The 27,204-nt window shown below is 46.4% G+C and overlaps 1 protein-coding gene across 8 annotated transcripts in view; it reads left to right on the top strand.

Annotated features, from left to right (window-relative positions):
• The window catches only part of camk2g (calcium/calmodulin dependent protein kinase II gamma), a 240,638-nt gene that overhangs the window by 151,853 nt on the left and 61,581 nt on the right, over nucleotides 1–27,204 (top strand). For all 8 annotated transcript variants that reach the window (XM_033012695.1, XM_033012694.1, XM_033012702.1 and 5 more), the window contains exons 6-12: nucleotides 1,932–2,004; nucleotides 5,311–5,413; nucleotides 12,994–13,077; nucleotides 13,526–13,620; nucleotides 18,974–19,096; nucleotides 20,799–20,882; nucleotides 24,261–24,303. In XM_033012695.1, the coding sequence (XP_032868586.1) occupies nucleotides 1,932–2,004; nucleotides 5,311–5,413; nucleotides 12,994–13,077; nucleotides 13,526–13,620; nucleotides 18,974–19,096; nucleotides 20,799–20,882; nucleotides 24,261–24,303 (605 nt within the window). The remainder of the gene's footprint in view (nucleotides 1–1,931; nucleotides 2,005–5,310; nucleotides 5,414–12,993; nucleotides 13,078–13,525; nucleotides 13,621–18,973; nucleotides 19,097–20,798; nucleotides 20,883–24,260; nucleotides 24,304–27,204) is intronic.

The raw sequence follows: 27,204 nt of genomic DNA, 5'->3' as shown, positions 1-27,204 counted from the left end.
CCCTCACAAACTCAGGCTTTTCGTCAGTCAATAAAAGGCAGCCCAAACTATTAAAGGGCCTGTCCCACTTTCCCCTTGATTCAAACTCGGAGATGCCAGTCGTAGGTACTCGGGGCTATTTATTTTACTCGTGGACATTTTTCAACAAGCTGAAAAAACGTCCCGACTTACCTGATGCCCCGAGTACCTACGGCTGGTATTGCGAGCCGCTACGAAATATCTACAGACTCGCTACGGACTCGCTATGGACATTCTCCGAGTTTGAATCAAGGGGAAAACTCGGGAGAATTCGTGAGTAACTCGGGAAAGTCAAGAGTGGCGCTGCCTCACGGCGCCAGAGATCCGGGTTCGATCCAGACTGCAGGGTGCTGTCTGTGTGGAGTTTGCACGTTCTCCCCCGACCGTGTGGGTTTTCTCCAGGTGCTCCTGTTTCCTCCCACATCCCAAAGACGTGCAGGTTTGTAGGTTAATTGACCTTTGTAAATTGTAAGACGCGAAGGTGGGATAACATAGAACTAGCGTGAATGGGTGATTAGTGGTTAGAATGGACTTGGTGGGCCAAAGGGCCTGCTTCAACAAAGTATCTCTAAGTTAAACTAAACTAAACTAAATTAAAGAGTGATTAATTGTCATATGTACCTGCCCCAAAACAATGTAGAATAACAGGCCGATCAAAGCTAGCTGAATGGGTGTGGGCTATCCAGTAAAATACATCACAAAAAAATACTGGCATTTACAAATACTGCTGTTAATTTATGTTCTATCTTTGCAGAAAATGTTATTTTATTGGAGCAGAGGGATTGTATTATCAAAACTCAAACAAGTTTGAAGAGAAGCACATAGATCACTGACTGATGGCAGTGTTGTGTTCATAAATGAAGATGAATAATTCTGCAGGAATCCTATAATAGCACAGTTGATTTGTCATTATTCCATTGGCTGCATCTCTGCGCGTTTGTTCAGATTTATGTGCACCAGATGCCCTTGTTATCCTGCTAGGTTTGGGAGCCGTGGGGACTGGTCCTTGCACCGTGACTGTTTGTTGTATCTACACCTCCTTGGCATTCACGGAATCTGATGTTTCTTCTTCCTCTCCTTGACCCTCACCCGTTTCTCCACCCTCCGCCCCTTCACTCCCTCCCCCCTTCTCTCTTCCCCCTCTATCCCCTATCTCCTCTCCCCTCTCCCCTTCTCTCCTCTCCCCCTCTTCACCTCTCCCCCTCCTCTCCTCTCCCCCTCTCTCCTCTCCCCCTCTTCACCTCTCCCCCTCTCTCCTCTCCCCCTCTTCACCTCTCCCCCTCTTCACCTCTCCCCCTCTCTCCTCTCCCCCTCTTCACCTCTCCCCCTCTTCACCTCTCCCCCTCTCTCCTCTCCCCCTCTTCACCTCTCCCCTCTTCTCCTCTCCCCCTCTCTCCTCTCCCCTCTTCACCTCTCCCCCTCTCTCCTCTCCCCCTCTTCACCTCTCCCCCTCTTCACCTCTCCCCCTCTCTCCTCTCCCCCTCTTCACCTCTCCCCCTCTTCTCCTCTCCCCCTCTCTCCTCTCCCCCTCTTCACCTCTCCCCCTCTCTCCTCTCCCCCTCTTCACCTCTCCCCCTCTCTCCTCTCCCCCTCTTCACCTCTCCCCCTCTTCTCCTCTCCCCCTCTTCTCCTCTCCCCCTCTCTCCTCTCCCCCTCTTCACCTCTCCCCCTCTCTCCTCTCCCCCTCTTCACCTCTCCCCCTCTTCACCTCTCCCCCTCTCTCCTCTCCCCCTCTTCACCTCTCCCCCTCTCTCCTCTCCCCCTCTCTCCTCTCCCCCTCCTCTCCTCTCCCCCTCTTCACCTCTCCCCATCTCTCCTCTCCCCCTCTCTCCTCTCCACCTCTCCCTCATCCTCATTTCTCCTCTCCTCTCTCCTCTCCCCCTTCCTCTCCTCTCTTCCGTTTTGTTTTACAGTCAGTGTATTCATCAGATTCTAGAGAGTGTGAATCACATTCATCAACATGACATAGTGCACAGAGACCTCAAGGTCAGTATTTGCTAACGTGGGCATCAGGATGAATCCATGTCACAGTGTGGCCCTGGGCTGCTGCCTCTTGCCTCTTACTGTTAAGAACTTGCAAGTCCTAGTGCTGGTACTGCTATAATGACCGAGAGCAGACATACTGCATGTTCACTACCCCCATCATCCAGCCCCCTGCTTCTGATCTTGGATTACACTGACGACTAACATGTCATGTATTCACCATCATAGCAGCAGCTGACCAAGAGTGAAGAGCTTGCTTTCCCGTCTCTTATTTAATTTGGGACACCTTTGAAATTAATGAGTCCAACATTCCAGTAATTTGACCAATTTGCACTGTCAAACTTTCCATTGGCAAGCAGTACCTGTGCTGATATTGTGGATTACAATTGCTATGTTATTTTTAATGTATATTGTGGACTACATATTCTCTGCGATAATTAAGTTTGCTAGATTTACACGGCAGCAAAATGAATTATAACCAAGCTCGAAGCTCCATTACAATCAATTAACAAATTCTGAGATGCTTTCAAGTGCTAATACATGGATTGATGGTAGGGTAATTACATTTATACATGGTTACCTATTAATTCAAGTACTCCGAATCACTTCTAATCCTAGTGTTTTGCCGGACATGCGATGCCTTCCATCAGTTCTGGTTGAGGGAAATGCCGCCTGCTGTGTTTTGTAGGTTTATCTTCCAAATCATTGGTCAGCGTTCACACGATGAACTGTGTTGCCACAGCTGGTAGAGTGTGAGAGAGCCGGGTTACCAGAGAACCAAGTTCAATCCTGGTATCGGGTGCTGTCTGTGTGGAGTTTGCACGTTCTCCCTGTGACCTTTTGTGGGTTCTCACCGGGGGCTGCGGTTCCTCCCACATCCTAAAGACGTGGGGGTTTGTAGGTTAATTGGCCCTCTGTGTAAATTGCTCCTAGAGTGTAGGGAGTAGATGAGAAAGTGGGATAACATAGAACTAGTGTGAACGGGTGATCGATGGTTGGCATGGACTCGGTGGGCCGAAGGGCCTCTTTCCAAGCTGCATCTCTAAACCAAGCTAAACCTGTACCTAAAGCACAGATCGACCACTTCTCCATTTAGTGCGTGTGTTGGTGCAAACACAGCAAGTGGTAGAGTTGCCAACGAAACAATCCATGTGCTTAAAGCTAGTTCCGAGCAGCACAACGGACTGCATCAAACAAGATGACTTTTTTGGTTTAAACCTTCACATAAAAGGAGAATAGCAGTCCTTATACCTGGGACTGCCCGACCAGAAGCCACAACAGGGTAGAATTATTGAACATGCCACAAACACCACAGAGCTGTTGGCACAAACATATTTTGTCTCTGCACACAAGGAAATAAGGAAAAGAATATAACATTTCTAGAAACCCATTAGATAACGGAGAATACTTCAAAGCACCTCAGTTATTTGTAGTTATAATTAGGTTATTTGGCTGGAAGATAGGAAATGAGTACGTGGATGTGTGCCTGCTGTGCATGTAGCCGGAGTGTTCAATGTCCTTTTGTGTTCCATTGCTTTCATCTTTTGACGACCAGTTGCTATGAATCTTTAGGGACTTTGGGAAAATTACTCTGCATATTATCACTACAGCCGCTCTTGGTCAAGAGGGATATAGAGTAATTATTTTAGTTTAGTTTAGAGATACAGCGCAGAAACAGGCCCTTCGGCTCACGTAGTCCGTGCCGACCAGCGATCCCAGCACACTAACACTATCCTACACCCACTAGGGAAATTTTTTTATATTTACCAAGCCAATTAACCTACAAACCTGTACGTCTTTAGAATGAGGGAGAAAACGGAACATCTCGGAGAAAACCCACACAGGTCATGGGGAGAACGTACAAACTCCGTACAGACAGCGCCCGTAGTCGAGATTGAACCCATGCCTCTAGCACTGCATTCGCTGTAAGGCAGCAACTCTACCACTGTGCCACTGTGCCACAGTAACCAGACCATTCGGCCCACCATATCCGTGATATTCTGCTCATCCCATTTCTCATCTCTCTGCCTGTATTTATACCATAGTACTTCCTGAGCTTGCCTAAATAATTCTCTACGGTCTCAGCGTCCACCACCCTCTCAGTTCAGTTTATTGTCACGTGTACAGAGCTACAGTGAAAAGCTTTTGTTGCGTGCTATCCAGTCCGCGGAAAGACGAGTTGTATGTTCCAGATTCTCTCTGTGTGGACAGAATTCTTCCTCGTCCATTCACAATTTCCAAGCCCTTACCTTAAACTGGCCGGCACATTGGTGCAGCGGGTAGAGCTGCTGCCTCGCAGCACCAGAGACCTGGGTTCGATCCTGACTATGGGTGCTGTCTGTATGGAATTTGTACGTTTTCCCTGTGACCTGCGTGGGTTTTCTCCGAGATCTTCGGTTTACACCCACACTCCAAAGACATACAGGTTTGGCTTTGGTAAAATTGTAAATTGTCCCTAGTGTGTAGGATAGTGTTAGTGTGCGGGGATCGCTGGTCGGCGCGGACTCCGTGGGCCGAAGGGCCTACTTCAAGGCTGTATCTCTAAACTAAACTAAACATGTCTTCTTGTCATAGACACCACAGCCCAGGAGAAAGGTTTCACACTCTCTGATGCATGGATAATTAGCTCATTGACTAAAACTTACAGTGTGATAGTTTGCAGAGAACCAACATTTTCCTACATGAGGTCAGAAGATCACAAGCCGTGCACTAAATCAGGATGATCAACTTTACTTGCTGATGGTTCTTGATTAGTGCGGGTGTCGGGAGTTATGGGGGGAAGGCAGGAGAATGAGGTAGACAGGGAAATATACGATTGAATGGCGGAGTAGACTTGATGGTCTAATTCTGCACCTAGAACTTATGAACTTATAAGGAAAGTAATGGGCCTGTCCCACTTGGCGATGTTTCAGGCAACTGCCGGCGACTGTCATAGTCGTAGCAGGTCGCCGAAAAACCGGCGACAACCTACGTCATCCTGGCGACAACCTACGACAGCACCTACGTCAGGAGAAGTCAAGCTACGCTCATTGGCGTCAAACTCACTGTCGCCGAAAATTTTCAGCATGTCGAAAATTTAGCGGCGACCAGAAAGACGCTACGACTCTTTGCGCGACTGAGGAGACGACTCGCGGCGACCATGTGGTGACAAACTAGTTGCCTAAAAAATCGCCTAAGTGGGACAGGCCCTTGACTGAGTGACAGTCACTTCTGAAGTGTTACAGTTCCTACATTGTGTTGTTTGCTTTGCCATTAAGTCACCTCTCTGGTTGTCTAACCACTAACCACCTTGGTTTCTCACTCCCAAAGCCAGAGAACCTGCTGCTTGCAAGTAAATGTAAAAATGCAGCGGTGAAGCTGGCCGACTTTGGACTGGCAATCGAAGTGCAAGGGGATCAGCAGGCATGGTTTGGTAAGTCGCTGAATTACCTTGGATTCCTTACAACAGAATGTGAGACTGATGAGGGTGTGTTTGAAGGTTATAGTGTCAGGGTGGTTGCTCCATCCATCATTTTTATTGGGTAGATTGAGCATGTGCATTATTAAGTCCATTAAAAGATCCCAATTTATTGAATAGTCAATAAAGCACAGAGGGGCTTGTGTGCACTCACGGGTCCAGCAAAGATCTAAGGTCAGAAAATGAACAAGTAAATCACCGTCTGAAGCCTTCGTTTACCGGGAGACACAGTTTAGAGTTGTTGGGGTTTTGATGCAAGGATCCTGCAGTACATTAACCACAGGCATGGCCATTCTGTTCTTTATTCTGACAAAATGCTTTTCAGAAAGTGTGTCTTACCGCATAAGGATCAAGGTTATTTCATTGCCGTGCGTACTGACTATGGAACAATGAATTTCTCACTTGCTGCAGCGCACCAGGCTCATAAATGCAACATCTCACAGATTAATATTTAATAGTTAAATAAATCAGCAATACATCAATAATTGTGGTACTAGGCAGCCATAATAGTGGGAAAAACCAAAGTCTATAGTGCAACAAAGGCACCGGCTGTAGAAGATCATAGTTGGTGTCATTGAGTTATACAGCGTGCCAACAGCATCTTAAACGCCACTATCGTATCTGTCTCCACCCCTGCCAGTGCGACCCCTCCCACTGTTCTCTGTGTTAAGGTCCAAACGCTCCACACATCTCCATGAATCATCCCCCTCTCACCTTATAGCAATGCCCTCTCGCCTTGGATATTTCCACCTTGGGAAAAAGGTTCTGACTGTCTACCCTATCTTTGTCTGTCACGATTTTATACACTTCTATCAAGTCTCCTCGAAACCTCCGGTGTTTCCAGAAAAAACAATCCAAGTCAGTCCAACCTCCCCCTTCTTCTTCTTCCTCGTGTCCGGCCATCTTGTATATCACGTCTTTCCGGTCGGTCAGTGACGGTTGACGGTCGGTGGTTGCAGAATTGGCTACTTCAATCAGTCACTGTGGTACAGTTTCTGTCGTCAGCATTGCCCGGGATGCTCCACGTGGAGGCTTCCGCTTGCATCCCTCCCTGTAGCTGACCCCCTCTGATCCAGGCAGCGTTCTGGTGAACCACCTCCCACGCCCTCACCAAAGTTCCAAGCTGTTCGTGCAGTGCGACAAGCAGACTGCACGCAATACTCACAATGTGGCCTAACCAAAGTCCGACAGCTGCATCATGACTTCCTGACTTACGTTCAATGCCCCTAGCAATGAAGGCAAGCATTCCATAAGCCTTCTCAACCACCCTATCTCCTTGTCCACCACCTTTAGTTACCTATCAACCTGGACCCCAAGATCCCTCTGTACACCGACGCTGTTACGGGTCTTGCCATTAACTGTGTACGCTCCCCTTACACTCTACCTCCCAGTGTGCAACACCATACTCTTGCCCGGGTTCAACTCCATCTGCTATTTCTCTGCTGCCCATTTCTGCAGCTGACTTATATCCTGCTACAGCATCTGACACCCTTCCTCACTGTCTGCCACTCCTCCAATGTTGGTGTCGTCAGCAAACCTACTAACCTGCCCATCTACATTTATGCACAGGTCATTTATATATATATCACAACAGCAGAGGTCCTAGTGCAGTTCCCTGTGGGTCACCACTGGTCACAGATCTCCAGCCCACTGTCCATTGCAACCCTCTGTCTTCTATGAATAAGCCATTTCTGAATGTCTGAGACCAAGTCATCGTGAATCCGTACATCTTAATCTTCCAGTTCAGCTTACCATGAGTGACCTTATCAAAAGCCTTACTAAAATCCAGTAGACAACATCTCCCCCCCCCCCACCCACACCTTCATCACCTCAATTATCGGTTATAATGCATAATAAAAGGCACATGCACAGTCATGTATAGACAAGGTTTAGAGTAATCTGGGCAAAGAGTGGGCAGGTGGGACTAGAGTAGATGGGGCATCTAGGTTGGCATGGGCAAGTTGGGCTGAAGGGTCTGTTTCCATGTTATATGACAATGCCTCTCAACTTCTCAATGTCAGACCAGCAGTCCATCCAGTTAGAGCCAGTGGATGGGTCAAGAGAGAGGCGGGGGTATAATGTGCGGTTGATGTACTGATGATAACATTAAAGATGATATTCTCAGGAGCAGGCTACTTGAAACGGTTGCCTGATTTATTGATCTGCAAACTCTGAAGCTAGCTGATGATGGCGAATCCAATTACTCCACCGTCACTGAAAAGGTCATCGCAACAGATCTGAGACTGGGTCAGAGAGCTCAGCCCCTGATTAAGAGTAAACACAATTGTGATGTCAGTGAAATCCAGCAGTTTGATTAAGAATAAAACACTTTTGAGCCAGAACCTCTTCCCGTGACCTCTGTTGGAGGCAATGATCTCTGTAGGTGTGAAGCTTTTGTTGTGGCCACTTCCAATCCTTCACTGCCAGGGTGCATAACAATCGGCTACTATCAGTTACTCCATATGGTGGCATAATGGTGAAATTAAACCTCCCTCAATCCAGTGGTCTGTAGCAAAGATCCTATGGTCTGTAGGGTCAATTTCAAGGTGCCTAACCCTAATCCCAACACACAAGGTGGACAGTGTGTGCAGGAAGGAACTGCAAGATAAACACAACATGCTGGAGTAACTCAGTGGGACAGGCAGCATCGCTGGAGAGAAGGAACGGGTGACGTTTTGGGTCAAGACCCTTCTTCAGACTGGGCAATTTGTCAGGAGGAAATAAGAGTCAGGAAATTAAGAATCGGGATGTCACGATGCAGAGGCACTTTATGGGGCAGTGTGGGTGTCAAAGGTTACGGGGAGAAGGCGGGAGAATGTGGTTGAGAGGGAAAATAGTTCAGCCATGATTGAATGATGCAGCAGACTCAATGGGCCGAATGGCCTAATTCTGTTCTGATGACTGATGAAATGGTGAACTCTATAGGACCAGGGAGTCCAGAACCAGGGGCCACAGTTTAAGAATAAGGGGTAAGCCATTTAGAACGGAGACGAGGAAACACTTTTTCTCACAGAGAGTTGTGAGTCTATGGAATTCTCTGCCTCAGAGGGCAGTGGAGGCCGGTTCTCTGGATACTTTCAAGAGAGCGCTAGGTAGGGCTCTTAAAGGTAGCGGAGTCAGGGGATATGGGGAGAAGGCAGGAACGGGGTACTGATTGGGGATGATCAGCCATGGTCACATTGAATGGCGGTGTTCTCTCCGTGAGCTGCGTGGGTTTTCTCCGGGTGCTCCAGTTTCCTCCCACACTCAAAAGACGCGCAGGTTTGTAGGTTAATTGGCTTGGTTTAATCATAGGCTATCCCGAATGTGTGTCGCATAGTGTTAATGTGTGGGGATCGCTGGTCGGCATGGGCTGGGTGGGCTGAAGGGTCTTTTTCCGCGCTGTTTCTCTAAATTAAACTAAACTCAGATATCAGTCTGAAGAAGGGTCTCGACCCGAAACGTCACCCATTCCTTCTCTCCAGAGATGCTGCCTGTCCCGCTGAGTTACTCCAGCATTTTGTGTCGTCTTTAAAGTAAGATCTTGTCAGGAATCATGTGAATGCCTGGATGAATTATTTCAGACCAGACCTGCACACTCATCTGTGGTCTGTCCTTGATCCAACTCCAGCTGTGTTGGCCAACATCTGTATGTCTTGCAGCAATGACATTCACTCTGATAATAATAATAATAAATTTTATTTAATGGGCGCCTTTCAGACATCTCAAGGACACCTTACATAGTAATCGGAATAAAAACATATAATCGGAATAGAACAGGTAAAAAAGACCTCACAGAGACACAAATTAAAAACAGAATTCAATCCAAAAACAGAAAATCAAAAACACAGTGTGAAGAGAGAGCAGCGGCAGCCAAAGCGCGCCAGCGTCCACTCTCTCTTCACGGCAGCCATCTTGGACACAGACTTACAGGACTACAATTAGACAAAAAAATCATCCCCCCACAGTGGATACCACTGTGGGGGAAGGCACAATGTCCAGTCCGCACCCCATGTTCACTCCAAAGTCAGGCCCATTGAGGCCACCGCAATTGCCTCTACGGAGGCCCGATGTCCCTGGCCGTTCTCACCGGGTGGTCTTGCCCCGGCGTAGGGAGAGTCCTTTCGGCGGCTGGGCCACCTGGAACGGCCGCTTCCTGGTTGGAGCCCGCAGCTGCCGAAGCCGACAAGGCCGCGCCGGTTTGGAGCTCCCAGGCTCCCGATGTTAAAGTCGGCACCGCCTCTCCGCACCGCCGCCTCTCCACACGCCGCCTCTCCGCACGCTGCCTCTCCGCTCCGCAGACCCACAGCCCGGAGATGTTGCTCTCGGCGGTCCAGCTCGCCAGAGCTCTAGCGCGGCGACCCAGGCAAGGCATCACCCGCTCCAGCGCTCCAATGCTGTGCCGCCGCCGAGGCCGAGGTGCTGGGCTGTCCCCGCCAGGAAACGGCGCTCCAAGCCCGCAGGTAGGCCGCGAGGACGGGTCGACGGGCAGCCCGGAGAAAAGGCTGCCACACCGACCAGGTAGGGACCTAGAAATAAAGTTACACCTACCCCCCCACATTAAAAGACCATATCCCCTACAAACAAAAAAACAGGACTCACTAAAAACTATTAAAAAAAACGAATTTAAAACGGCCGGCTGCTGGCTAGCAGCCGTTCACCAAGATGGCTCCTCCTCCTCCTGAATGCCCCGTTAAGCTTTTGGAACGCAAGTTAATTATTTTAACAAGTTTGCAAGCAATGTGGAGGAGATAAGTACTACTTAAGAAAATTGAAAGCATAAACTCGCACCCCGCAGCGAGTTGACTCAGCAACCTGTAAGCTGCAATACTCCACTCGATCTTCTAGTTAAAGATTCAGTGTGTAGGAAATACAGAAGCTTGCTCTGTCCCCAGGTGTCACACGGTTGTAGAGTATATTGGGCCATCAAAATACTGACAAATAGTCATTTGTCACTGAAGATAGACACAAAAAGCTGGAGTAACTCAGTGGGACAGGCAACATCTCTGGAGAGAAGGAATGGGTGATGTTTCGAGTCAAGACCCTTCTTCAGACTCAGTTGTCACTCTCCTTTTGCCAATAGTTGCTGATGGACTATTTTATTTTGATCATTCTCAAGATGTGGCCTCTATTTAGTATCTGATTGATTGATTGATCAGTCAGTATCAATCAGAGGAAGAAGGTGAGTTACCAACTTGGATTCCTACGGTCGATGGAAGTGACTACGTTATACACTGCTATAAGAGAGGGAGTTTCAGGATAGTAACAGATTGGAGACACTGGTTCTTGTCATGCACCAGCTATGGAGTCATAGAGTCATACAGTATGGAAACAGGCCCTTCAGCCCAACTTGCCCATGCCGACCAACATGCCCCACCTAGAGTCATTGAGTAATACAGCGTGGAAACAGGCCCTTCAGCCTAAATTTCTTGTATGTGAATTCCTTGTATGTGAATACTTGGCCAATAAACTTTTTCATTCATTCATTTATTCATTCATTCATTCATTCATTCATTCATTCATTCATTCATTCATTCAAATTCCCCATGCCGACCAACATGCCCCAATTAAGTTAAACTCCAGTGCAACAGGTAGAGCAAAGGGGAAGATACAGAGTGCAGAATATAGTTCTCAGCATTGTAGCGCATCAGCTCCAGGGGTGTAGAATTCTCACAGAAGGCTGAGTATTTGTAATAGATTCTAGGACAAAGCAACAATATGATGGATTGATGAGTCTGAAGAAAGGTCTCCACCCGAAACAAAGTCTGAAGGAAGGTTTCGACCCGAAACGTCACCCATTCCTTCTCTCCAGAGATGCTGCCTGTCCCACTGAGTTACTCTAGCATTTTATGTCTATCTTTGATTTAAACCAGCATCTGCAGTTCTTTCCCACCAATCTGATGGTGTTTACTGAGTTGTTTCATGGGTTGCTGGTACTCTATGCATAGATGTATAACAATGAGTGAGTAATTGCCCTTATTTCCAACTTTGATCTTGTTAAACATATTGCATGTATTGATGGCGTTAGCTTGAAATGGATCATTAGAGTGGAGATAAAGGGCTTGATGCAACGCACTGAATGTAAAATGCTGTACAGCAAATTGTGTATTCCTGGGATTTATTGATTAAATTAGTGTTTCACTTTAATCTGACCCTTTTGTTACTGAATTTACAGCATGGACGTAGGCCCTCAGCCTAACTTTAGATATTCATTCATGGAGTTGTGAATGTGCATGGTAATGCCAACATTTTGTTCTTGTTGCCTGAACTAAAGCAGTTAGCAGTCAATGCTACAGGCATTCAAGATATAAAAACATGGACCTGCAGATGCTGTGTTATACCATGTACTGCCACAAGGAAGTGTTGTTACAAATGTGGCCACTCCAGTAGATAAAAAAAGCAATTTCCTGTACTTTAACACAAGGAACTGCAGATGCTGGTTTACAAAAAAGACACAAAGTGCTAGAGTAACTCAGCGCATCAGGCAGCTTCCCTGGAGGTAACGCTTCAGGTCAGGACCTTACTTCAGACTGAAGAAGGGTTCCAACCCACTGAGTTACTCCAGCATTTTGTGTCTAACTCGCCTAGCATATCCTTGTCACCAATAATCAGGCCAGGTCTGGTAAGTGCAGCAAATGTTCTTCTCTGCAGGTCAGTCATGAATAGAGTGGGGGTTGATAATGCAGTGAGGAACTCCACAGGTCAGGTCAGGTCAAGCAGCGTCTATGGAGGAAACAGAATGGTGGCCACGGTCTAGTTGTTTCATGGTTACTAGAGGGAATATTCTCTGGCCCAAGTGGGTTGGTAATCGTTATGTTCCACATTAGACTTCCTGCTTCATGGTGGACACGCCTGGGTGGAGCTCCGGTTTCCAGGCGCTCCGGTTTCAACATCCTAAAGACATGCAGTTTTGAGGGTTAATTGGCCTCTGTAAATTGCCCTGCCAATGGGTATGGAGTGGATGAGGAAATGGGATAACATAGAACTAGTGTGAACAGGTGATTGATGGTCCGCATGGACTCTGTGGGCCGAAGGGCCTGTTTCCATGCTGTATCTACAATTGTGACCCATTTGTAGTTAGCTGGCAGCTCAGTCCTTGTGTCACTTGGAGTTGCAAAATTACAATGCACCAGGTGGGTCACGGATGTCAGTGTGATTACTGCTCGGCAGGGAATGATATACGGCTTTCCACTAACTCATCTCGCTCTGTGTCATTTGTAGCTTTTACACGTGATGGACAAACTTAAACTCCAAGGCGTTTCCGTAAAATCTTCAGCGTATTTCTTGCATTGATGAATGATTTTTTTGCTAAGCTTCTACTGAGCCGTAGTGCGTAGGAGAGTGCGAGTGTATGGGGATCACTGGTCAGCGTGGACTCGGTGGGCTGAAGGGCCTGTTTCTGCGCTATATCTTTAGACTAAACTAAACCAGGAGGGAGGCAAGAAAGACTGGCAACTCAAGCCTTCAAATCAAGAAACAAATCTGTTGAAAGAGCAGTAGTTGAGATTGGACAAATATGTTGCATTCCTGATCTATTTTTTTTAAATCTCCCTTAGGATTTGCGGGGACTCCAGGATACCTCTCGCCCGAGGTTTTAAGAAAAGATCCATATGGAAAACCAGTTGACATCTGGGCGTGCGGTGAGTGACCAAGTAACTCTGTCAGGGCTGTGAATGAGGGGGAGGCAAGTCAGGACGAATCGTAACAGCACTGGATGAGTTTGTTGGGTAGACTGTGAGATACATCCTAGTGATACACTGTTCCTCAATAGCATCATTGGCTGGGTGTCAGAGACGAATCGAAAAGGAAACCAACTGCGATGGTAAAATAAAGCCAAGTCCCTAGGGTACCAGGTGTTACGGGGAGAAGGCAGGAGAGTGGGGTTGAGAGGGCTCGAAGGGCCGAATGGCCAACTCCTGCACCTATTGTCTATTGTCTATTGAGAGGGAGAGATAGATCAGCCATGATTGAATGGCAGAGTAGACTCGATGGGCCGAATGGCCCAATTCTGCTCCCACAAATTATAAGCATGAATACTATTCATCTGCCAAATTGATTCTAATGCACTATTGTTCACTACTGTTGCAGGAGTCATTCTCTACATATTATTAGTCGGCTACCCACCTTTTTGGGATGAGGATCAGCATAAACTATACCAACAAATTAAGGCTGGTGCTTATGATGTAAGTACAAGTGGACCTTGAGTTAGAGATTGAGGCAGAGTTTGTGATGATAATGGTGAGGAGAGTGATACGTAATGGACTGTCTATCAGCAACCTCTGGAATTCACATCTGCCGTTAAACCTGGAAATCCAGATGTTGCTGCTGGTGGTTCCCATCTTCCAGTGTCATTCACAAATGTCATTTATCCTCATTGCAAATGTTACTGCATGAAGCACAACTATGATTGGAGCAGTTTATTGAGCGGACTTTGCTCTCAACCTCGTTAATCGAGAAAATTATTAGGTCTGTGAATTTTAATTTGTCTGAGAATTTATCATAAATTCTACTGCAGTTTAAATCGTTTTTTTTTTCATTTCTCTCAGTTAGTTTAGCTTCTGCCTTTATCTCACGAGTCATTATTTTACACTCAAAACTCTTTAGAAAAGTTAGTTCAATAATTTTTCCCTTCATGGTTTGGTGCCTGTTCAGTGTGATTGGTTATTCATATAGTATGAATCCCCTTGAATCAAACAGCAATGGGCATCTGATGGGCTGCACTGCAGCAAAGGTGATACTTCTTGGGGCAGTTTTCTCTGTGTCAATGCATTGCCACTTAATCCAAAATTCAGGCCATTAGACTTTTACTTTAGACTTTAGTGACTTTAGAAATACAGCGCAGAAACAGGCCCTTCAGCCCACCGCACCGACCAGCAATCATCCCGTACACTAGCACTACCCTCCTGGGGCCCACTTGTAGGTCTTTGGAGTGCGGGAGGAAACCGGATCACCCAGAGAAGACCCGCGTGGTCCCAGGGAGAACGTACAAACTCTGTACAGACAGACCCGTAGTCAAGATCGAACCCAGTAACTCTAATGCTACGCCACTGTGCCAACCTAATTACTTTTCAAGAGAAATGTTTTATATTCCAGTTTACGAGAATCCCGCCTAGGTTTATGGTCACCAGCGATAAGAGAAGGTTGCTCAAACTAGGATTGTTTTTCTCTGCAGTGTGGGAGGTTGAGGGAAATCCTAATATAAAGATATATAAAATTATGAGGGACATTATAGGGTAGGCAGTCAGAACCTTTTTTCCAGGATGGATATGTCAGACTAGAGGGCATAGCTTTGATGTTATTATAGAATTTGAGGAATACTTCTTGTAGAAACATAAAACATTCTTAAAGGATTGGACGGGCTAGATGCAGGAAAACTGTTCCTGATGTTGGGGGAGTCCAGAGCCAGGGGTCACAGTTTAAGAAAAAGGGGTAGGCCATTTAGGACTGAGATGAGGAAAAACTTTTTCACCCAGAGAATTGTGAATCTGTGGAATTCTCTGCCACCGAAGGCAGTGGAGGCCAATTCAGTGGATGTTTTCAAGAGAGAGTTAGATTTAGCTCTTAGGGCTAACGGAATCAAAGTATATGGGGGAAAAGCAGGAACGGGGTACTGATTATACATGATCAGCCAGCTTTTTGAGTCTATCTTCGGTGTAAACCAGCATCTGCAGTTCCTTCCTACACATGGATCATTTTCTTCTTGGTTTTATTCTGAATAAGATCTAAACCTTTAAACAAAATAGATTTTAAATACGCAGCATAAATTATGTAATGGGTAATCATGAGACCTAGCATAACTTTGATATTAAATTGCTTTCAGTTATTCGGGCTGTATTGCTGGCAAAAGCAATTATCTTTCTTCCTTCAAATTAGAGAGCAATATGACAAATTTAATATAATTTATGCAAACTCTTAGGGAACTATTTTCCGAGAGACTTCAGTGTTCAGTAAAGTCAGCGAGATTGTTTCTGAGAAATCATGGACTTTCTCTTCAGCATAGGGGGTGGCCTTTAAAAACCTGCATGACTGTCTGAAGGATTATTCCACCTGCTCTCCTCTCTTTCCCACAGCCCTGTGGACTTTTTTTCCATTTCAAGAATGTATCCAATTCTCTTTTTAGTTTTTAGTTTAGTTTAGTGATACAGAGTGGAACGAGGCCCTTCAGCCCACTGAGTCCAACTTGCCATCATCCGTTCAGACCAGTTCTATCCCACATACTAGTGACATACAATTTACTGAAGCCAATTAACCTACAAAACCTACTAGTCTTTGGAATGTGGGAGGAAACCGGAGCATCCAGAGAAAACTCACTCATTCACAGGTAAAACGTACAGACTTGATATAGACAGCACACGTAGTCAGGATCGAACCCAAGTCTCGGGCGCTGTAAGGCTGCAACTCTACCACTGTGCCACCATGCTGCTCCTCAGTTTTTAGTTAATTGATTTTCTCCAGTGTTTTGGATATTCCATGCAAAGTCAGAAGAAGGGTTGAAACACTGCCTGTCTGTGTCTGACCCACTGAGTTACTCCAACACGAAGATCCTGGCATCCATAGTTCCTTGTGTCCCAATACCACAAGAATTTGGAGGAATGCTCTTCCTTGATATTTTAGCATTAGCTTGCAATCGGCACTTGTTAGAAGCAACAGGAAGTAGGAGCACAGCATCTGTGTTTAAACTGTGCAAATAGTGCAAATGTTGCCTTTGCACTTTTTCTTTTATGCCCTGTACTTAGAGATAGTTGAAATCTTGTGCCCTTGGACCAGACATCTCTGGGTATGTTTCACCCAAACGCAATGATCCATTTTCCATCATTAGTCGGGTAATTAATGATTAAAGTTTTTGACTAATTGAAAAATACAGCATGAAAACAGGCCATTCGGCCCACTGAGTCCACACCAACCATCGATCACCCGTCCCACTTTTGTATCCACTCCCTACATGACAGGGACAATTCACAGAGGCCAATTAACCTACGAACCTGCACGTCTTTGGAATGTAGGAGGAAACCGGAGCACCCGGGGGAGACCCACATGATCACAGGGAAAACGTGCAAACTCCACAATGTCAGGATCGAACCTGGGTCTCTGATGTTGTAAGAGAGCAACTCTACCAGCTATATGATTGCTGAGTAGCACGCTGCTCAGGAGGCCATTTCACCTCTTGTGGAAAACCAGAGTCAGATGGTGCTGACGTATCCAACATTAAATGGGCTTTTACTTGGCACGAGATCTTCTCAACCACCCCGCAGTGGTGTAGGAAGGAACTGCAGATGCTGGTTTACACCGAAGATAGGCACAGAATGCTAGAGTAACTCAGCGGGTCAAGCAGCATCGCTGGAGAGAAGAAATAGGTGACGTTTCAGGTCGAGACCCTCTAGAGTTTTCTTAAGATAGACACACATAGCTGGAGTAACTCAGTGGGACAGGCAGCATCTCTGGAGAGAATGGGTGACGTTTTGGGTCAAGACCCTTCGTCAGACTGTCTCGACCTGAAACTTCACCCTTTCCTTCTCTCCAGAGATGCTGCCTGTCCCACTGAGTTACTCCAGCTTTTTGTGTCTATGTTCGGTTTAAACCAGCATCTGCAGTTCCTTCTTACACAATGCCTGAAGAAGGGTCTCGACCCGAAACTTCATCCATTACTTCTCTCCAGATATGCTGCCTATCCCGCTGAGTTACTCCAGCATTTTGTGTCTATCTTCACCCTAGAGTTGTGTGGGCACTCCTCTAACATATAATTCTTGTTTATCTTTGATTGGTTTGGAAGTCAAAAGAAACCAGTAAAACCTGCAAAGAATTTGGAATGTAATTTCTGCCCTGGAGTGACGGGGAAGTGTCAATGTTCATTAGCTCTTTGATTTATTTGATTTTGACAATGCCGTGTGTAATTATTTTCATATTGAACAGTTCAGCGTCTTGCTGAGACACAGGAGGCTATGCGTTCTACACAAATGCATGAAACGCCCATTTACAATGAGCTGCTGCCATTCTATTTTTGTGATGGATACTGAACAAATAGAATTCTATAAAATTGATTTAATAAAATGTCTATTCATGTTTCTGCAGTGAACCAGAGGGGAAATAATGAAAGGTTACTCCAGCATTTGCTGGATAATGGCGTTAATTACTATATAAATCATTTCTGAATCCCAGTTGCTCTATTTGCCATTTAAAGCATTTTAACAAGATTTTATTTTTTAAACAAGACTGAACAAGATCTTTTCGGCTGGAAGATAAAAATGCTGAAGGAACTCAGCGGGAGAGGCAGCGTCTATGGAGAGAAGAAATAGGCGACGTTTCGGGTCGAGACCCAGGGTCTCGACACGAAACGTCGCCTATTTCTTCGTTTTGGGTCAAGACCCTAATTCACGACCTTTTTTACTCGTGGACATTTTTCATCAGGCTAGAAAAACGCCCCGACCTACTTGATGCCACGAGCACCTACGACTAGCATCACGACCTGCTACCACCTACCTACGACCTCCTACGACCTCGTGACGACCATGCTGCGAGTACGAGTCAAGGGCAAACTCAGCAGAGGTGGTGAATTAGGTCGTGAAAGTGGGACAGGCCCTTCAGAGTGTCGACCCGAAACGTCGCCTATTTCTTCTCTCCATAGATGCTGCCTCACCCGCTATGTTCCTCCAGCATTTTTTGTCTCCCTTCGGTTTTTCCAGCGTCTGCAGTTCTTTCTTAAACACAAGATCTTTTTGGCTATTCACTCTAGGGATGTTGTGGGATTGTAACTGGACTAGCTTGGACAGGCTTGGACCAGAGGGTCAGGCAGCATCTATGGGGAGAGTGAACGACTTTTCATGTCAAGTCTCTTCTTCAGACTCCACCCGTCTGAAGGAGGGTCCCTACCTGAAACGTCGTATGTCTGTCCCTCCACAGATGCTGCCTGACCATTTCTCAGACGATTCCACCTTGAAAGCATTGCACTTCAGGTCCTCGATAATACTTCACCTCCAGCATGTTGCATAAAACCTACATGATCTTTGGATGAATACAAGGCACAAGGAACCGCAGATGCTGGAATCTTCAGCAAAAAATACAAAAGTACAGGAGTAACTCAGCGGGTCAGGCAGCATCTCTGTGGAATATAGATTGGTGATGTTTCGGGTTGGGACCCTTCTTCAGAATGATTGTCATGGGGGGGGGGGAGGAGCTGAAGGTGGGGGCGGGACAAGGCCTGGCAATGGACAGGTGGATACAGATAAGTGGGGAGGGGAGGGGGATTAGCAGATGGGTGGACAAGGCCGTGAAATAAGGTGAGAAGAGCTGTGAACTGAGGGGCCATAGGAAGCACTGTATGTGGGGAGGGGGGGGGAAGTGAGTGGGGGGGGGGGGGGGGAGCGACAAAATGGTTACACTTCCATTTGCCTATCTGAGTTCTTCAGAGATGCTGCCAAACCTGCTGAGTTACTCCAACGCCTTGTGTTTTTTGCTCATCTTCTGATGAATGCTCTGCATGATCTTGCTGCCAGCACCTCCAAGGCACAGGAGATACTCACTCATCCATTTCTATGGCAGTTTCCCTCTCCAGAATGGGACACCGTCACCCCAGAGGCCAAAAATCTGATCAACCAGATGCTGACCATCAACCCCGCCAAGAGGATAACAGCGCCTGAGGCCTTGAAGCACCCATGGGTCTGCGTGAGTACCAATCCCAACCTTCCAGCCTTCATCACTTGGATGAGCGCGGGTTGTGTTGGTTTCATCAAGGCTCCAGACTGTTGGATTTATGCCACTGAGTGGCCTTCATGCCTTGTGTATTCCTCATGTCCTTGAGTAGTCTTCATGTCTTGTGTAGTCCTCATGTCCTTGAGTAGTCTTCATGTCCTTGAATGGTCTTGATGCCCTTGAGTAATCTTAATGCCCTTCACAAGTTATAGGAGTACAATTTGGCCATTCGGCCCATCGAGTCTACCCCACCATTCAATCATGGCTGATCTCTGCCTCCTAATCCCATTTTCCTGACTTCCTCCCTTAACCCTTGACTCCCGTTCCAATCAAGAATTTGTCTCCCTTTGCCTTCGAAATATCCACTGACTTGGCCTCCACAGTCCTCCATGGCAATGAGTTCCACAGATTAACTACTCTCTGACTAAAGAAGTTCCTCCTCACCTCCTTTCTAAAAGAGCGCCTTTAATTCTGAGGCTACGACCTCTGGCCCTAGACTCTCCCACCAGTGGAAACATCCTCTCCACACCACACCCCTTGATAAGTCTTCAAGCCCTTAAATAGTCTTTATGTCCATGGTGAGTCTTCATGCCCTTTAGGCTGGTTAGATCTTCTTTAAAGGAAATCATCCTTTTGCAGCTAGCCGCGCGGGAAGTTATTAGTTTTAATTTGTGGACCCAGCTTCCTTAAATATCCGATTAGGAGAAGTAAAAACTAATGCAAATGGGCAAGGAATTGTTCCACAATTTTAGTACAAAACACTATATTATCCTCCGCCATTTCCGCCACCTCCAACGTGACCCCACCACTCGCCACATCTTCCCATCTCCCCCCATGTCTGCCTTCCGCAAAGACCGCTCCCTCCGCAACTCCCTCGTCAATTCTTCCCTTCCCTCCCGCACCACCCCCTCCCCGGGCACTTTCCGTTGCAACCGCAAGAAATGCAACACCTGTCCCTTCACCTCCCCCCTCGACTCCATTCAAGGTCCCAAGCAGTCGTTCCAGGTGCGACAAAGGTTCACCTGTATCTCCTCCAACCTCATCTACTGCATCCGCTGCTCTAGATGTCAGCTGATTTACATCGGTGAGACCAAGCGTAGGTTGGGCGATCGTTTCGCCGAACACCTCCGCTCAGTCCGCAATAACCTACCTGACCTCCCGGTGGCTCAGCACTTCAACTCCCCCTCCCATTCCCAATCCGACCTCTCTGTCCTGGGTCTCCTCCATTGCCAGAGTGAGCAACAGCGGAAATTGGAGGAACAGCACCTCATATTCCGTCTGGGGACCTTGCGTCCTTATGGCATCAACATTGAATTCTCCCAATTTGGCTAGCCCGTGCTGTCTCCTCCCCTTCCTTCACCCTCGAGCTGTCTCCCCCCACCCTCCCATCCGCCCGCCCTCGGGCTCCTCCTCCTCCTCCCTTTGTCCTTCTTTCTTTCCCCACCCCCTATCAGTCTGAAGAAGGGTTTCGGCCCGAAACGTCGCCTATTTCCTTCGCTCCATAGATGCTGCTGCACCCGCTGAGTTTCCCCAGCAATTTTGTGTACCTTCGATATTCCAGCATCTGCAGTTCCCTTTTGAACACTATATTATATCAATGTTATTGATGCAAGTTAATTTATGAAAGTGTCCTTTTCTCACCAAATAATACTGAACTTTCTGCTTTGTCTTTCAGCAACGTTCTACCGTGGCATCAATGATGCATCGTCAAGAAACGGTGGAATGCTTGAGGAAGTTCAATGCCAGAAGAAAGCTGAAGGTGATTGGTGGTAAATGTTTCATAGCCGTGCGTTTAACCTGAAGCCAAGGAAGGATTTTCTGGGAGGAGGTTGTTGAGAATATAAGAACATAAGTTGCAGGAGTAGACCTGGGCAGTCACGGTGGTGCAGCGGTAGAGTTGCTGCCTTACAGCGAATGCAGCGCCGGAGACCCGGGTTCAATCCTGTCCACAGGTGCTGTCTGTACAGAGTTTGTACATTCTCCCCGTGACCTACGTGGGTTTTCTCCGAGATCTTCGGTTTCCTCCCACACTCCAAAGACGTACAGGTTTGTAGGTTAATTGGCTTGGTAAATGTAAAAAAAAGTTTAATTGTCCCTAGTGGGTGTAGGATAGTGTTAGTGTGCGGGGATCGCTGGTCGGTGCGGACTCGGTGGGCCGAAGGGCCTGTTTAGGGTAGGGCAGGACTTTCATATGAAGAAAGACTGGATAGACTCGGCTTGTACACGCTAGAATTTAGAAGATTGAGGGGGGATCTTATAGAAACTTACAAAATTCTTAAGGAGTTGAACAGGCTAGATGCAGGAAGATTATTCCCGATGTTGGGGAAGTCCAGAACTAGGGGTTACAGTTTAAGGATAAGAGGGAAGTCTTTTAGGACCGAGATGAGAAAATCATTTTTTACACAGAGAGTGGTGAATCTGTGGAACTCTCTGCCACAGAAGGTAGTTGAGGCCACAGTTCATTGGCTATATTTAAGAGGGAGTTAGATGTGGTCCTTGTGGCTAAAGGGATCAGGGGGTATGGAGAGAAGGCAGGGATGGGATACTGAGTTGGATGATCAGCCATGACCATATTGAATGGCGGTGCAGGTTCGAAGGGCCGAATGGCCTACTCCTGCACCTATTGTCTATGTTTCTATGTTTACGCGCTGTATCTCTAAACTAAACTAAGCTGAACCACACCCATTGGATCCTTATCCCTGCAGCCATTTCCTTTAAAAACCTTGGACTGGTTGGGATCTGGTGACGTATCTTCCTTTCATCCCATTAAATTTTCTAAAAATTTGCCCCTTGTGATAGTGTCTGTCACAGTTGCTTCCGCACTATGTGAAACTAGGGTGCAGGATCTGTTTGGGCGAATTACAGTCTTCTACCCTGAAGGCTGACGGAAGGTGTTGATTTATCCCAGCCCCGTTCCCTTATTTAGCATTATTACCACCATCGCCCACCAGAAGTCCCACACATATCCTTGCTACCCGTTTCCTTGATATATATCCATAGAACCCCTTCCTATTTGTTTCACAATTACCTGCCTTTTCCCCCTCATTATCAATCTTCTCCCTTCTTATTAATTTTAGAGTTTGGCTGCTGATTCTTGTAAAATTCCCAGTTTGCTGGTATAGTCCAGAGACCAAGAGCTGTACAACATCGAGAAAAGGCCCTTCAACCCTCCTTGTCCATGCTGACCAAGTTCCCATATGCCCAAGAAGTTCATAAGTTCTAGGAGCAGAATTAGGCTATTCGGCCCATCAAGCCTTTGCCATTCAATCACGGCTCATCTATCGTTCCCTCTCAACCCCGTTCTCCTGTTTTCTCCCCATAACCTTCTGGCCCGTAGCCTTCTAAACCTGCCCTACCAATATATCTGTCCACGTATAGAAGGGTCTCGACCCGAAACGTCATCTATTCCTTTGCTTCATAGATGCTACCTCACTGCTGAGTTTCTCCAGCATTTTTGTCTACCTTCAAATTTTCCAGCATCTGCAGTTCTTTCTTAAACAATATATCTGTCCAAATATCTTTTTGAAAATCAATAATTGTATCTGCTTGCATCCATCCCCTGGCAGCTAGCTCATCCCCGATACAGACTACCCTTTGAGTGTTGTATGGGCTTTCCCCAGACAGGATTACTCCACAAAGGCATTATGGTGATAGATTATAGAAGGGGCATTGGCTGGGCAGGAGCTGGGTCTGGTGTGGTGATTTTTTTAACGCTCTCTATGTTGTGTAGATAACAGTGACAGGCCTGGAATTGTAAGATACAAGGCAATTAGACTAACTAAATACGCTATCAACCCAGAATTAATTCTTCGCACTGGATGCAATCATCTGTGAGAATGGAGACGCTGGAATTAATAACTGTATATATCATATTGAGGAAGATTAATTCAAGCATATTTTCAATAACAGACATAATTAAAATCTGTAAAGAGCTGTGGCTTGGAGTTTAGTATCAGCCCTGACACATGAGGAGAGAGGCTTGCAATTAGTGGGTTTCACAGGCTCGCAGCATCTCCAAACATTGAACATCTGGGGAAGACGGTTCACCATTGTAATGCCCCACTAGTTCCCCAAAAAGTGGCAACAAAACTCTTGTCCAGAACTCTGTGGCAGATCTACCCTCGTCTTCAAAGAATTGCCACTGAGACTTGTATCTTGCTGAACAGGTTCCCGTTTAGTAAAGAGAGTCACAGAGTTACACAGCATGGAAACATTCCATGCGGCCCATTGTCCATGCTAAACAATTGGGCAAACTGTGCTGGGCCCATTAGCCTGCATTTAGCCCACGACCCTCTAAACTCTTCCATTCCAAATATCTGTCCAAACGTCCTTTAAAAGTCAGAATTGTATCCACTTTCTCAGGCAGCTCGTTCTAGATACAGACCATCTGCTGAGTGAAAAAGTTATCCTTAAAGTCCCTCTATCTCTCCCCTCTTGCCTTTAGCACAGGGGTCGGCAACCTTGTTCTGCATAGGGGCCAGGATGCATTCATAGTTGCTGAGGTAGTAGTTAGTTGTTTGGAGTTTGAGTTTGGTTTATTGTCACGTGTACCGAGGTACAGTGAAAAGCTTTTGTTGCATGCTAACCAGTCAGTGGAAAGACAATACATGATTACAATCGAGCCATTCACAGTGTACAGATGCACGATAAAGGGAATATCGTGATTAATTTTTAGTGCAAGGTAAAGTCTCAACAAAGATAGTCCAAGGTTCTCCAATGAGGTAGCTAGTAGTTCAGGACTGCTCTGTAGTTGTTGGTGGGACGATTCAGTTGCCTGATAACAGCCGGGAAGAAACTGTCCCTGAATCTGGAGGTGTGCGTTTTCACACTTCTACACCTTTTGCTCAATGGGAGAGGGGAGAAGAGAGAGTGGCCAGGGTGAGACTGGTCCTTGATGATGCTGCTGGCCCTGCCGAGGCAGCGTGAGGTGTAAATGGAGTCAATAGAAGGTAGGTTGGTTGGTGTGATGGTCTGGGCTGCGTCCACAATTCTGTGTAGTGTTCAAGAGCCTTATGGTTGTTGGGAAGAAGCTGCCGTTCCATATTGTTCATCGACATGAAGGGCTGAATGACTAGTTTTGTTCTCTGCTGAAAGGGGGGAAATAAAGACATTCACTAACCAGTCTTTTCTGATTTAGGGTGCGATCCTGACCACAATGCTTGCAACAAGAAACTTCTCAGGTATGTTCCTATACGGATCACTTCTGTAGCATGCTATTGCGTATAATGGAGGCAGAAACCAAGACTGTTCGATAAAGGATGACGTGTTTATAGAATATTGCTGGCCGCATTATTTTAACAAGCGCACAAATTTGTTAAATATGTTAGAACGCCAAGTAAAGCAACTTTAAAGGTTAGTTTGTACTTGTCCATCCAATATAACAGCTTCTAACCTTAAGGTACAGGTTTAGGGTTATATGGTCTCACATATACGGAGCTGCAGCAAAGAGGTTTGTATTGCATGAGATCCAAACAGACCAGATAATGCTAAACTTAAATACAATCGAATCAAACTTCAAGCCAATTGATGGAACAAAGAGGAAGATGCAGAATGCAGAATATAGTTCTCAGCATTTTGGCGTAAACGACTTATATTGGAATGAATCTCCCTTTAGGAATCAGGACATTTGGTGAGAATTAGCAGAACTTTCCATTTGACAAATGAGCGATTTCCTGACCTTGTAGTAATTTAAGGCGTAATTAATGTCTGAGCCCTCTGAATAGGTCACAGTCTGGAGTCTCCCCCAGCCCAGATATGTTGCAGGTTGGCATTAATCGGCAAGATGTCTGGGAACAATTGTCATTTTATAAGCTTCTACAAAATGTACTCTTCATTCACTGTGAGAATGAGAGCTCCACTGTCATTGCCCCTCGAGAGGTGCTGATGGACTCCTGCTGTCCATGGATCCACAGAATTATTGGGTCAGGAGTTTCAATATCCTCTGAAAGGGAAATTGCTTTATGTGTGCCTTTTACACAAAATCAATCGAACCATTTAATTCTTCTGTAGAACCATTATATTTATTGGTTACAAGTCTTGCGACTTCCTGAACGACTTGCCCAAACCATCTAGAGTGTTCCATTGGAACTAATCATGCTTTGGTTCATTCATGGTTCATTATTTAGCAAGGCTTTTTATGTTGGGGTAAAAAGGACATGTGGGTTTTCTCCGAGATCTTCGCTTTCCTCCCACACTCTAAAGACATACAGGTGTGTAGGTTAATTGGCTTGGAAAATGTAAAAATTGTCCACAATGGGATAGTTGTAGTGTGCCGGGATCGCTGGTCGGCGTGGACTCGATGGGCTGAAGGGCCTGATTCCCTGCTGTATCTCTAAACTAAACTAAGAAGAATAATGCTGGAGGGACTCAATTGATCAGGCAGCATCTGTGGAGGGAAATGGACAGGCAACGTTACAGATTAGGGGCCTTCTTCAGACAGTTCTTCACACCTTCTGACAGATAGACCTCTACCATGCTGAGGCCAGTTGCCAGCTCTCCCCGACATCTCCTCATATTTACCCCTTGAAACACACCGATCCGAAACATTGCCTGTCCATTTTCCTCCACAGATGCTGCCTGACATGCTGAGTTTCTTCAGCAGTTTGTTTTTTTTGCTCAAGATTCCAGCATCTGCAGTTCCTTGTGTCTCCAAGGAGAATGATGGCATAACTCGCATTATAAGGGAGCAAGGTAGACAAAAAAAAGCTGGAGAAACTCAGCGGGTGAGGCAGCGAAGGAATAGGTGACGTTTCGGGTCGAGACTCTTGTTCAAGATCTTCTAAGTTGCCTGACAAGTGGGGAGATGGGTATAAATGCTTAAGGAACAAAGAAGAGAATTTGGTTTAAATGCTTTGCCAATGATGATGGGTTGAAGATGGAGGAGGGTAGGGGGTGGGGGATATCACTCACGGTATCCATAGCAACATCCCACGCATATAATAGATGGTGAGTTTTTACAGTGATGGATGCCGTCAACACATATTGAAATGCTGGCAAATCAGAAATCTAGCCGGCACATTTTCCTGCGAAAATTAACCCTTGTGAATGCCACTGAGGAGTTTGCATGCATCGGCATAGCAGAAGCTTAAGTTAAATTCATATGGGCCCAATACAAGATTTTGTTGAGGTCTTCCTTGGGCAAGCTGTGTACTGCCTCAAGTGAACTGTGCTATAGATATTGTAAACTGCCCTAAACCTGAAGAAGGGTATAAGCCGAAACGTCACCTTCCCATTCTCTCCAGAGATGCTGCCTGAACCGCTGATCTACCTCATAAGTGATAGGAGCAGAATTAGGCCATTCGGCCCATTAAGCCTACTCCACCATTCAATCTTGGCTGGTCTATCTCTCCATTCATCTTACTCCAGTACTTTGGGTCTAACTTGGCATCACGTTGAACAGAGACATTGTGGGCCGAAGGGCCTGTTCCTGTGCTGTACTGTTCCATAGTCTCTGAGACTGGGGACCAGGATATCTACCTTCAGCCTCCACATAGGGGACAGTCCACCTTTGGGTAAACAACCAGATTTTGTGCTCAGTTTATTAAAGTGCAGATCGAGGCTCATAACCGGGCTGCTGGATGTAGGTCAAATGTGGGGATCTGTGTCACGCTCCACATAAACCCTGCGGTGATGGGCGAGGGACGGGAGAGGTGGCTCAGTCACCAGAACCATGCAGCAATATACCACCCCCTCACCCTGTTACCAGTCGCTGCTCATGCACGGAGCGCTGATCTCAGCAACGCCAATCCTCCGATACAAATGGGAGGGACTTTTAATGGTGATCGGAAGGGAATTGCAACACCTGGAAACAAGTAGTGAATTGCTTTACTCTCCCGTCCCATCCCGGTGCCCCACCCATATTCCTTCCTCTGGCTTCACAATTCTCACCGCTTCCACCCTTCTCTCTCACCTCTGGCCTTTGTCCAAACATCTGCCCATCAAAAACGCTCCTCACCTGTCTGAAGAAGGGTCCCGACCTGAAACATCTCCTATCCATGTTCTCCAGAGATGCTGCCTGACCCACTGAGTTACTCCAGCACTCTGTGTCTTTTTTGTTAGCCAGCATCTGCAGTTCCTTGTGT

Source organism: Amblyraja radiata, chromosome 37 (genome assembly GCF_010909765.2).
Source record: "Amblyraja radiata isolate CabotCenter1 chromosome 37, sAmbRad1.1.pri, whole genome shotgun sequence".
Classification (NCBI taxonomy): domain Eukaryota; kingdom Metazoa; phylum Chordata; class Chondrichthyes; order Rajiformes; family Rajidae; genus Amblyraja; species Amblyraja radiata.
Note: the sequence above shows the minus strand (reverse complement) of the source record. Positions and strands in the feature narration are given on the sequence as shown.